Source organism: Colossoma macropomum, unplaced genomic scaffold (genome assembly GCF_904425465.1).
Source record: "Colossoma macropomum unplaced genomic scaffold, Colossoma_macropomum, whole genome shotgun sequence".
Lineage (NCBI taxonomy): Eukaryota > Metazoa > Chordata > Actinopteri > Characiformes > Serrasalmidae > Colossoma > Colossoma macropomum.
The window spans coordinates 11,593,421-11,606,426 of NW_023494800.1; the positions used below are offsets into that span (position 1 = coordinate 11,593,421).

Here is a 13,006-nt window from a genome sequence, read left to right on the forward strand (position 1 = left end):
CTACTTAAAGATTGAATTATGCAGAAATCTTTGAAAAATCTGTGTAATTCTCCTATAAGGCCAATTCACACCAAAAGTTTTTCTGAGTTTTTTAGTTGTTTGTCTGGTGAAACAAATATGTCTCTATCTCTGTCAGTATTCCAGTCCACAATGGCTCCCCTAGATGCATGTCCTATGTTCATCAAAACACAACTCCTTAAAGTCGATGTGAATCTCAAACAGGTTTTCTTGTCCTATAATATTTCCAAGTGAAACGCAGTGTTAGGGAGGGTCTCTGAGCTAGCTGGGCATTTGCTCGAAGACAGATGGGGTGGTGCCAGTGGGAGGTGAAAAATCATATTATTAGTATAAACTGTTTTTCCATGCTCACTGGTGCATAGTGACATAATAAAAGAAAAACTGAAGATATTTTAGATTATAATGACGTTTTTGGCCTGTAGTTGCAGAGCAAATATTGTACTTTACTAATGTTATCTTTACTGTCTTGTTAATAACCATAATGCGATGTAATATGATGTTCCTCAGAATTTATGAATACTCAATGTTAGTCTTAAGTAGATGAACAAAACTTAGTTTTGACCACACAATCTGTTTGGTTGAAAAGTGTTACCTGTGTTGTTTTGTCTGATAACAGCTTTTTTATCATTAGACTGATCACTGACCATCAGTACTCAGAAGTTACCAATATTGAAACTATATGCTTAAACAATTTCGCTGCTGTCGGAGCAAAACCCCATATCTCCATTTTTGTTGTTTTTCAGTGTTTGACAGAATTTGAAAATGCTTGCTGCCCTTTACATTGTATGTAAATTCTGTGATGAATGGACCAAAAGAAACAGCCTAAAATGACATTAAACTTACATTGAAATTAAAGTATGTTTTTTCCTTCTCCTGTAAAGTTACCATTTTGGAGATACAAGGTTTTGTTCTGACAGCAGCGATTTTATATAATTAACAGTTATATACTGTGGAAGGTTGAAACACTTTTTTGTCTCAGCCTCTGTTACTGAGTGGTTGTGCTATACCTTTCTAAGTTTTTTATAAGAAACTCATGTTTGTCTCTTATAAATAATAATAGTGTTGATATCTAATGCTTTACTCAAATACAGTTCCATTGTTACAACCTGCCCCACAACAAGGGTAGATTTTGTCCCAGAAACACACTGCTGTTTCACACATCATCTTCAAACGTCTGTCAGCTCAGAAAGAAAGTGGGTGTGCACAGCAGTGATATCACCCCTATAGCTCGTATCTGATTGGTGAAACTGGGAATGTTATTAAACAGGCACAACTTTGCTACATGTGCAAGACTTCCAAGCTTCTGTTAAGAAATGGTGAAACTGTCTTAAGATATGAATTAAATAATCTTTGACTTGAATGTGAATGTAATGCTGCTGGCCTGTAACTCAGCCATTATTGTCTACCGTCTGCAATACAGGCATGGAAACGCCAACATTAGTTAATGTCCTGCAAGCCATCACTGAGTGTGACTATGAGTGTCTGCCTAATAGAGGTCGGGTCCACTGCCGTGCTGACAGCAATGGACACTGGAGTCATATGCAGGCCTGGAGGCCTAAAAAGAGCTTTCCCGCCCAGAAACGGAAGGAAAATATTAAGAAGTGAAAAAAAAAGAAAAGACGGCTTTCTAATCCTATAGGAGCAGTTATGTTTATGGAGAAAAGGTTTGCAGGCTTGGTATGTGTTTTTAGGGCTCGTTACACAGTGTGTAAATCAGTGGTCTTCGTGTGCAGGTTCTGTTATTAGAATCCTCAGTTAACCTCACTTACTTTCCTCCTTGTTAACATTGTCATCAGGACAGCAGTTACCAGGGTTTAAATGATTTACCTGGTGCTGAACCAGTGTGGTTTCCTGCTTAATGTGTGTATATTTGTTCTTTTGTCCAGAGAGACCTGAGATTTATTATAGCACATAAATCTCACATACCTGCAGAGGAAGCATTTTTATTACACCTTTACAAAGTTAGATTTGTGAAATGTGGGTTTAAAAGATGAAACACAATTCCTGTGTGTTAATAAAAGTTACAAATACTGCTTTTCCTCTTTCAAGCAATAGTTCAGCAAAAAATTATAATTATGCTGTGGCATATTTGATGTCCAAAGTTTGCTTTTTTGGATTTGCGCTGGAGCTACAAGGCTAATATAGCTCAGAAGTAATGGAAAGTTATGTAGCATCAATTAGCATCATGCAAATTGCCTATGTAAATAATTGCAAACTTGTCTTAAGCCATGTCAAGTTGTTAAGCAATCTCAAATAGACTTAATTGCATTGTTTATATGCTTTTTTGTCTGTAATCTTGTTCTTTTTAGAGAGTTCCTAGGGCCCTTTATTTGCTCATTGACAAAAATAACGTATACCTCTGAAGTGTTTACAAATGTACATATTCTGATGTCATATGTTTAGTAAATCATTTGAAATTGTGTTTATGGAGATGCTGCTTCCAGATAGCAACTAACATGCCAGCTAGCGAGCTAAGAAGCAACAAAAAAGAAGAGCAATGCACCACACAAGGCAAACAAAGCAATCATTCATAAAGGTATTGTATTGTATGCTCTCACTTGTCAAAAATAGTTTGCATAACAAAGGTCGATTAACTAGCTGATTAGCTCACTGAGGCTAACCTAGCCGAGGGTAAGTGCATTCTTACTGAAAATCCGTTCCCTGTTGTTCCCTTTGGTGACCCCATGACCCATACCATGACTTCAGGAACTCCTTTAGAGGTTCTCTTAATGAATCATATACAAGTATGATGTATCTCATAAATAGGTAAGGGAACATTGCACTGGGAAACTAGGGTTTTAGGAATATAAGGCCTTGGCAGTATTGGTACTCTCCTGATAAAAGTGTCATACAGTGTCAGAAAACACATAAGCAAGTTTATTTGAGATTACCTAACAATTGACATAGTTTGAGCAAGTGTATAGTGATTTAGGCGTGCAGTTTGTTTAGCGCTAATTGCTAGGATACAAGCGTACATGCTTGCTATTACCTTGTAGCTCCAGCGCAAAACTTATGAAGCAAACTTCAGACATAATCATGTCTTGCCTGGTTGACTACATTTAAAATAAGGAGAAAAGTGTAAATTAGAATTTTTTGCAGATCTGTACCTTTAATCAAGTGCACTGAATTATAAAAGAAGCCAAATCCACAGGCAGGCGCCTGTTATAATAATGTGTTATGGTATCCATTTCCTCTATTTAGACTCCCTCTTAGACAAATCCATATCCATGATATAGTCTGGGCCTTCATGGTGGCAAAACCCGCTTCCATCCATCTGCCAGTCAGTGCAGGTGTGTTTTCTGCTCTCGTTGACCTATTTAAGCTGAGTCACTTTCTCCGTGTTCGATTAAATGCTGCATTCATGGACACAGGAGGTGGCCATGATGGTTTATTTATCACATTTACTACCACACTGTTGTGTTCAGACACATGTCCCGGAGCCACAAGTGTGTTTCTCTCTCACACACACACTGTGCTCTCTGTAAATAAAGTGGGCCCCCGGACCAGCAGGAAATGAGCAAACTCAAGAGGGAGGACACAATGGTGGGCACTATGGGGTATGACTACACCATTTAAAACCATGGCTCTACTTATTATGTTGCTCTAAACTTTTAATGATGGGACTAAAAAAGCCCTGTTTTTCTTTTCAGTGAGCTGATTTCCTGAGCAATGTGCACACAGGCTCCTCATAATGCCATCAAGGCCTGAGCAATGCCAACAATTAATGCTAAAATAATACAGGCAAGGTTTAGGCCTCCATGGAACAGGACCCACTTATTTATGTTAACTTTATAGGCTATACTTTCGTCTGCACCTGAGCTTACACACAGAACAGATGTTGTCAGGTTCTATTATGTTGATGTGTTAAATTGTAATCTAACCCCTTAAAATCCCAGGCTTATTACATACTAAGGCTTATTATTCAGTAACTACAGGGACTTCAGTGCAAACAGGTTGAACTGTTTTTAGGTTGTAGAACTTTAGAACAATAAAACTTTGGGCTCACTGGCAAGCCTTGGCCTGTTAAAGCGCTACGCTATTTTGTGTGCCATATTTTTCCTTCATATCTTTGCTTTAAACCACTGCCTTTTTCTGGTTTTTGTCTCTGCGTAGAAAACATCAACCTTCTGGATCAGCTGTGGCAAGTGGCAAACAGCAGTAATGCCTCTGTTACTCTGGAGGGTCAGAGATGTCCGGTGCTGCATGTAGGACAGTACTCCACTCTCGCTCTGCCTCTACGCCAGTTATTTGGACACAGGTAAACGCAGTCTTCCTGTACTCACAGTGCAATTGGTAGTTTGCAAAGAATATTTGCTAAAAATAATCAATTCAATAATTAAAATATTCAGAAATAAAAACTCAATTGAAATAATAATTGAATAATTGATAAAATAATAAATAATTGAAGATGAAAGCACATGCTTTAGTGCATTGGGGTTTATTGGACTGACAGGAAACAGCGAATTACCAGTAGGAGCTGCACATTTGAAGACAGATATAGATAATCTGCCTGCACGTCACACAAAAACAATGATTTAAGGATGGCCTTTTCCATGTCAGTCAAATGTCAAAGTGGCAGTTATGTGTTAGAAGTAGTTAGAGGTTGCACTAGAAAAAAAAAAAAGATTTCTAACTGGCACTTTAATAGAGCTCTAATTTGAGGTGATAATAACAGATTTTCTGGATCTGGATTGCTAGCTAGCATGCTCTCCACTGCATTTATTCCCTAAAATGAATAAGAGTGAAAACTTATTGAAACTGCACAGGGCAGTAAGACGGATAATACTGCAGAGTTTAGAACATGCTTATACTATTTGCTATGACTAATGTTTATCAGTTTTTTCATCAGTTTTTTGTAATTGATAACAGTAAGTTTTTTTTATTTTATTGTTAAAGTCAAACTCAAATATCAGCTTTCCATATTTTTTACAGAACATTTAAATAATCAAAAAATATTTGGTAGAATGTTTGAAAATTAAAATATTCAATAGTCGCAGCCCTGGTATTTTTTAAGTTATGCAAAAGTTGGTTCTGACCACACAGTCTGATTGGCTGAAAAATGTTCTACCTGGATTTTTGTATAACAGCAAGGGTTTTTCACTGTGCCTGTGTTATTCTGCCACCAGTTACAACAATGCTTGCTTTAGATTAAGTTGGAACTACTTCTTTCTGATGGAAGAAACTGACAATATTAAAAAACAAATTTGTTTTTTAAAATATAATATGTGGAGCTTATTTGCTTTACTTTGCAAAACTGTTCTATAAAAGCAGTAGAACTCATATTGCTTAAAGATGAACCGCCATGTGTCTGATTATAGTAATGAATTAAACAACACAAACCTTGGAAACTACTTAGATCCTTGGATGGTGGGACGGATGCTTGGTTATTGTATATGCTTATGGTCCATCACCTTACACTGTTAGAAATAAAGGTACTGTTCAGTACTGTCCTTGAGGATACCACCCCAGTAACAAGAGGGGTACTGCCCCAGTGACAGTTTCATACCTAATTTTCTGAGAGTGTATGATAGCTCAAAAAACAAACTGATGGCTCTTCCTCTCATTGTTACTACTGACATTAAAAAGGAGAAACTATATCAATTGGGGAATCTGCAAGAGTCTACTAGCTTATAGGGGCAGATCCAATGTTTTGAACCACCTCAAACCCTATTTTGGCTTTAAGAGGGGACCTTTTATATATATAGGCACTATATAGGTGCAATTAACCCATATAAGATTACAGGTTTGGTAGCTGCTATTTTGTGCTTTTACCTGCATTGCATATATTCTTAATGACTTACTGAAATGGATTTACCAAGGCTGATAATAAATACTGCCTAGAGGCGCCTGTCCAGCAAACATAGGGTGACCATATGTCCACTTATTAAGACCTAAAAAAACACATCTGGACAGGATTTTTAAACTGCATAAAATGGTCAGGATTTGGATTTGCTTAGTACAGTGTGCCCTGTGCTGCCTTCCTGCCCCCAGGTTTCCCAAATATAGCAAAATATGGTCACCCACAGATTTGTCAGAAAACTTATTTTCCTCAATATTCCAACTTGAAATAATGACATTATTTCTAAATAATTATACTTTGAAGAGCAATAACTCATTATTTTGACTTAAGTCAGAATATTGAGAAAACAAGTCATTACATAGAGGTGAAACGTTAGGCTTACAGACATACTGCTGCCAGAAACAAATAAAAAAACCCTTCTAACCTGCTAAATTGGCCACCCTCATGAGCACAAACTGTAAGCAGACTCTCTATAATTAGCACCTCTTACAGTAAATCTGCCCACAGTCTATATTTACAAATAGCCGAAGGGGCCTGTAATACACTGGGTGAAACTCTGGATCCTACTGCTAAAGTAGCTTCTGTACCGCTAAATGAGAATCTGTTGTTTTGCACATGCAGAATAACCTGTCTCTGAACTTTTTTACACTTTAAAACACGTTTTGTGGTTCACAAATGTATTGCATGTGGTAACAAGCAGTTTTGCTGGTTCTATAGGTCAATTAAACTCTTTTATTACAATCCAAATCTCACAAACATTTCAAATCTACTTTCTCAACATTCTACATGTATGTGTATGTAAATCTAACTCTGAAGTGTGTCTTTACTCTCAGCTTTGGAGATGAGTTCAGTTTGCTGATGCAGCTGCGCAGTTCTCAGCGTGATGACCGCAGCCTGCTGACCTTCCTCTGCCCTGACGGACACATCCTTCTGCAGATCCGCATCAGTGCCTACGCCTTCACCTTTATCAGCACACAGCAGCGCCACTACGAGTCAGTCTCAGCGTACCTCACATACACACACTGGTTCATTCTATCAGCTAGAGAGCAGTAGATGAATGCTTTCTAGTGAATAGGTAGATAAAGCTGCATCTGTTTTATGGGTGTGTATTTCAACTGATTTTGATGTTCAAGTAATTGTAGGGGTTAATGGTCAGATAATCGACCGCAGGGAGGGGAGAGCGAAAAGAAACAGACTGGGCCAACATTAACATAGAACTGTTGGATTATCTTTTTTGGGGACATCACTGGTGTAGCAGCAGGCAGTGGAACACATTTTAACATGTTTCATTTTTCAAAAATAGCAGAGGGAGATTGGTAGGTTTTCATGTTGGATGAGTAACAGAGGCTACCACTTCAGAGGAGCTAAGCTAACAGGGCTAACAGGTGTGACAATGGATGTTTATGAGGACTTATTTTTATATTTTTATTTTATATGAGGGGAGGACTTAGATTTACATGTAGACAATGTGCCAACATGTAAGTTATTGTCAAAAAAAATGCATTTTCACTGCTTCCGGACCTGGTTAACCGCAACTTGAATGACTTAGTTAGCCTAGTTAGATTAGCAAACAAGCTTTGTGCTGCCTTCAAGTTGTGTCAGAAATATCATATTTACGAATTAGCACACATGAACGCTACCACAATGTCATATTTACTAGTGGGATTTTTTTTTTTGAGTTGGGGTGTGTCAACAAAAACGCTAGCCACTGATAAAATGGTTGTATTTCAGTTATTCAGCAGCCATATATGAACACTGCAGATTAAAATCATCCACATGTCAAAATACAGACATGTTATGTGATGCTTCTAACTGCATAAAAACATTACTCGTCTCGTGAGCATCTGTTGTTCTTCATTATGTTGCAGTAATGCAAACTAAATTTACTCTCTAACTATAGAGAAACAAAATTAAATTAAAAAAAAAATTATAGTGGGGTGGCACAGTACAGCAAGCAGGGCCTGGGTTCGATTCCCTGGCCGGGCAACTAGGGTGCTCTCTGTGTGGAGTTTGCATGTTCTCCTCATGTCTGCGTGGGTTTCCTTCCACAGTCTAAAGACATGCAGTCAGCTGAATTGTAGATGCTAAATCGCCCCTAAGTGTGAATGTGTGTGTGAATGTGTACGCCTGTGTGTCTGCCCTGTGATGGACTTGCGACCTGTCCAGGGTGTATCCTGCATTCCGCCCAGTGAGTGCCGGGATAGGCTCCAACACCTCCTGCTACCCAGGAGGATAAGTGGTTTTGAAAATATGTGTGTATTTCTAGTGCATCTATCTTGTTTCTGACCAAAACCACTTGACCACAAATCAAGTCATACTTAACAGCCTCCTAAGTCATAAGTAGAAACTTCCAAGGAGGTCTTGAAGGCAGCATCAGTCATGTCCTTAACAATGTGTCCGTGGCACTGAGCTCACATTAAAGCACTCGTGTTTCATAGTTGTGGAGCACAATATAATGTGGTAAACTCACCACATTTTACCATCCTATTAAAACATAACAGTGATAAAACAAAACAAACATACAAATAATGATTTCAGTATTTGTGCTGTCTTGTTAAAATGTCCTACCATAGCATATAATTATGAGTAGTGATCTGCATGAAACTGTATTTAGAATATTTTGATAGCTTAAATCACCTTATCAGAAAATGTTACCAGCAATAAACTATAGGTAGAATATTTTGATAGCCTAAATCACCTTACCAGAGGGTAAGTAATAACACTTAGCTGAGTCTGTATAATACCCTTGATGTAAGGCTGAATTAACATTAAAAATGCAATAAAATGTTTAACAAAAAATGTAAAAGTTGCTATACTTCACTAATGATACGGGCCTGCACGATAGGACTGCTTGATGGGAAGGACACATTTTTTAGAACACCCGGCACCTTATATGGTTAAGCGAGTACTCGAGTGCATATGTACATCCCTAATCTGCTTGGCTGAAGAGCTCCAAAGCACTGCAGATGAGCTTGGCTTTAATAAGAGTTTTTGCTCACAGCTAGACAGACATTTCTCAGCCTAGTGAGATGTAAACAGATTTTCTTTTGGGTCATTGTAACATGCCATTCTCTTTTAGCTTCTCTTATTTCTATCCTATTGGATGGAAATGGCATACAGTAGATTACCTTTTTTTACCTAAAAGCTCACTGCCAGGAGTGAGTAATACTTTATTGCCTAATTGAAAGGAGCTCATTTCCAACTACATGATGATAAAACCGGTTCCTCATTCTTAATGTCATGAATATGTTAGTCTTGGCTAGAATTTCGTCATAAGCTCTGGTCTTTGAACAGACACAAGGATCTCTCTGACAGATTGAATGTAACACAGTGATATTAACCCAAACCAGATCATTTAGACTGAGTATAAATTAGGCCTTTTACTTCACGGTAGACTCAGCTCTTAGAACTAATATTTGGCCACACTGCTTCATTAGCCGCTTGCACTAGAAAATAAATGACACTTTCACACTGTTACTTGGACTAAATGTTGTTTTCATCTGTCATAAAAATATAATAATGTATTTTCTCACTGTGTGATCAAATAAGATTCTGGCACTTTACATATGCTATGCAAACATCGTTTGATATGACATAGCAAGTTAGCCATCTTGAATATATTATGCCATTGTAGGAGCCTAATTTATGCTATTGACTCAAATACATGTCAGAACAAAGAAAATAACAGTAATGCTTCTTTTACCTTCATGTAAATGAATTCAGATTTGGCTCTGGGCTCTTTCTCTTAGGTTTCCTGTGACTGTGTTGTCTGATGGTAATTGGCATCGAGTAGCAGTGAGTGTGTCTACAGGGCGGTTAGCGCTGTATGTGGACTGTGCTATGGTGGAAAGTGTAGACTGGGCCTACCAGGATGGCCTGGGCATCACCACCGAGGGACTGGTCATGGTGGGAGGAATCATCGAGGGATTTGAAACACCGTTTGAGGTAAAAGCTCAAACAGCAACTGCTCAAACTGTCCTGTCTTGCACGTTGATGCTATTACTGTTATATGCAAAAAATCAGAGCACAGAAGATGTTAAAGTCCATATAAAATGAACAAAATTGAAAATATTTAGCTTTAAAATGATAGTTCGGCCAAAAATTTACACAATTTTCCTCCTACCCCAAATGTTGATCAAGACCACCTGTGACTACCAATGTCGTTGGTGTGGTGTAGAGTGTAACACCACTGATCTTCATGTTGTGGACTGGGGTTGGATCCCCTGCTTTGGCAAGCACACCATGTCTGTACCAATGAGAGCCCTGGGCTCAAATCAAATGCAACATCTGCTAAGTGCTGTAAGATGTACAGTAAGTAACCTAAATGCCTAAAACAGACACAAAACTTGGCTTCTGTTGTTAGAGGTTTTAGCTGTTTTTTTAGCAATAGTGACATACTTTTGTCCATTTTTATAGATAACGATATGTGACACAGTGTCAGAAACCACATAAGCAAATCTGTTGGAGAGGAAAGTATGTGATAATTTAGGCATGCTGGTTTTGCTACTGCTAATTGGCAGTGTTGGGGTGTACTGCATTACTGTAATGTACTTTTTCAAGAAACAAAGTAGGTTAACACATTACAGTGTAAATTACTGTCAACACATTACAGCTGATTGACATTTGAAGTAAGACAAAAACTGTCTGAACTGTAATTTTTGCTGAACTATCATAAGGTGACAAAACATCTTGAGCAAGAACCGGAAACTGATCAGTACATCTTAAATACAGATACAGAAGCTCTGGTCTATGTAATTTGTCCTACATCCACTCCCTGTTAACTTTGAGTGATGAAGACAGTCATGTAATTCATCATGTTGCTTGTCTGCACCTCACGAAACATGAAGACATCCACAGACCTGTCCCTGCAGACATCAGACCTCTGCTCATACTTGAGGAATGGAGGTTTAAGCACACAGGAACATGTACCATAAGGGACAAGTCTAACATCTGTGTTTGTACTCATCCAGCAACAACAAGCATCTCCCATCATGTTCTCCCCTTGGACAGCCGGAGAGAGAGTTTACCTTTGTACCGTGTTACAAGCTGTTATGCTGACACAGACATTTGCTTCTTACATAACCACTGGCAGGGGCACGAGAGGTAGAGGCTTTAACTGTTGGTTCAAAAGCGCAGTCCTGCATCTGTATTCTTGGTTAGATGTTACAGTATTGATCACTGGTCACAGAATCAGTGTCCCTAATCTACTTGATGCAGCTTGTGGAGGTCTTAATAATTACCTATTGTGTTGAATCAGATGTTTATAGAGCAGGAAAAACTTGTATGGCATTATATCAGACTGATCCTCTGCCCTATTACATTGTATCCAGAGCAGGAGTCATCAGTTCTGGTCCTGGAGGGCCAGAGTTCTTTACAGTTTGCTGATTTTGAGCAGAAAAACTCTGCAGAAAAACCTGATTCAACTCACCAGTTAATAACTACATTTAGCAGGTAATCAGGTGTATTTGAGCAGTAACCAAACTGCTGGACCTCTCCAGAACTGGATTTGATGACCCCTGATGTAGAGTCTTAAACGAACAGTTTGCCAAAAAATCAAAATGAGAATTTTCCACTACAGATGTAGTCAAACATCATTCAGTGGAGCTACGAGGCTAATGTTGCTATACTATAACTAAACACTGTAACTAAACTCTCCCAGGTCTTTTCTGTAAATACATCCTGAAAACCTCTCACTCAAACTGCATCCAGGTCTTCATTAAGGTTGTGCAGACTTGTCAGTGTCAGTTTTGGGGATGTATTTATAAAAAGATTCAGTACTTTTGCTCCAGTGCTAAATTTAACTAGCAAAATTTGGACAGTAAACATGATCAACTACATTGGATTTTTTTGCCTAACCGTTCTTTTAATATCCAGTCTACATCTGGATTGATCTGGCTTGGCCCACAAGATTCTTCCTTACAATCAATCAGTGACATATGCCTGGTGCCCAAGTCTACTGTAGTCATCTGTCTTGATGGAAGGACAGAGCTTTAGGTGAATTATTGTAGAACCTGCACCACTTTCAGTGTTTAACTGGAAATTTTGAACTACTTTCTTTGGGTGAATAAAGAAGGAATTTAACAATGGTAAGAAGAGGAGGTTTGGGCAGCTGCAGAAAAGTTTTGGTGATGTTAGAAGAAGAAAGTTAATTCCCCATGCAGTCTAGGCGGCACCCTTTAGGATGACCTCATGCAATATACAGCCCTAATATACACCTAACTAGCCACTGTTCTCCCAGCTTAATACCAGTGTGCATCGGTAGGGGTGGAGGTCACATTCATACAAGGATTAACTGGTGATGTGTTTTTAACATCTGTGAAAATGATGTAGAGATAGAAGTAGAGATTTTGAAATATTTGTTTTCATTGATGATCATTGTTAAAGTTAATAAAATAAATTAATTGATAAGGTATTTTCTACATACTATCAATGAAGCTAGAGGCATGACTTACACATTACATTTACATTTATGGCGTTTGGCACACTCTCTTATTACATACACTCCAAAGCATGTTATATCAAAATATCAACCACACCGTGTGGGAAATTTGGAGGGGTTGATTTTTGGGAATAAATGTGCAAATGTATGTGATGCAAGAGCTGCAAAATGCAGGGCAGTATAAGAAAAGTTCCAAGAGACTTGTAAAGTACTGCTCATCTCTGCTGTTTGAAGAAGCAGATGTTCATTACTCACCATGCCTGTTTGATTGTAGAAGTATACAACTTTTCTTTTTACGTTTCTAAGATCAGCAGTATGCAGTATCCTGCTGACTTGTTGATACTTGTGGAATAACTGCCTGTTTTAACGCATTTCTGACAGTTTTCTCACAATAACAGAAATCATGATTATTTGACACTTGCTGATCCATATAAAAGTGTTAAAGTGATTTAATATTCCCTGTTTCTGCAGGGTGATCTGAAGCAGGTGACATTCCTGATGGGGGAACCAGACGCAGCCAGAGATCAGTGTGGTGTGTTTGTACCACAATGTGATGGGGCTGCTCACAAACCCCCCCGATCCCCTCGGACACATGAACTAGAGGTGAGACAGCTACACCATCTCTACCACTTAAAATAAAAACACTGTAATGTGAATCAGTGAAGTACCAGTGAAGTACCAAGTAGTCGTCCTTGACAAGAAGAGGCTGTTTGACTGATATGCCAAGTGAACAGTCACAGCTCACTATT

The 13,006-nt window shown here is 38.4% G+C and overlaps 1 protein-coding gene across 1 annotated transcript in view; it reads left to right on the forward strand.

Moving 5' to 3' along the window:
- si:ch211-196i2.1 (collagen alpha-1(I) chain) overlaps positions 1 to 13,006 on the forward strand; it is a 114,571-nt gene that overhangs the window by 35,445 nt on the left and 66,120 nt on the right. Inside the window, exons 2-5 of the mRNA XM_036588339.1 lie at positions 4,132 to 4,276; positions 6,652 to 6,810; positions 9,568 to 9,763; positions 12,729 to 12,860. Of these exons, the coding sequence (XP_036444232.1) occupies positions 4,132 to 4,276; positions 6,652 to 6,810; positions 9,568 to 9,763; positions 12,729 to 12,860 (632 nt within the window). The remainder of the gene's footprint in view (positions 1 to 4,131; positions 4,277 to 6,651; positions 6,811 to 9,567; positions 9,764 to 12,728; positions 12,861 to 13,006) is intronic.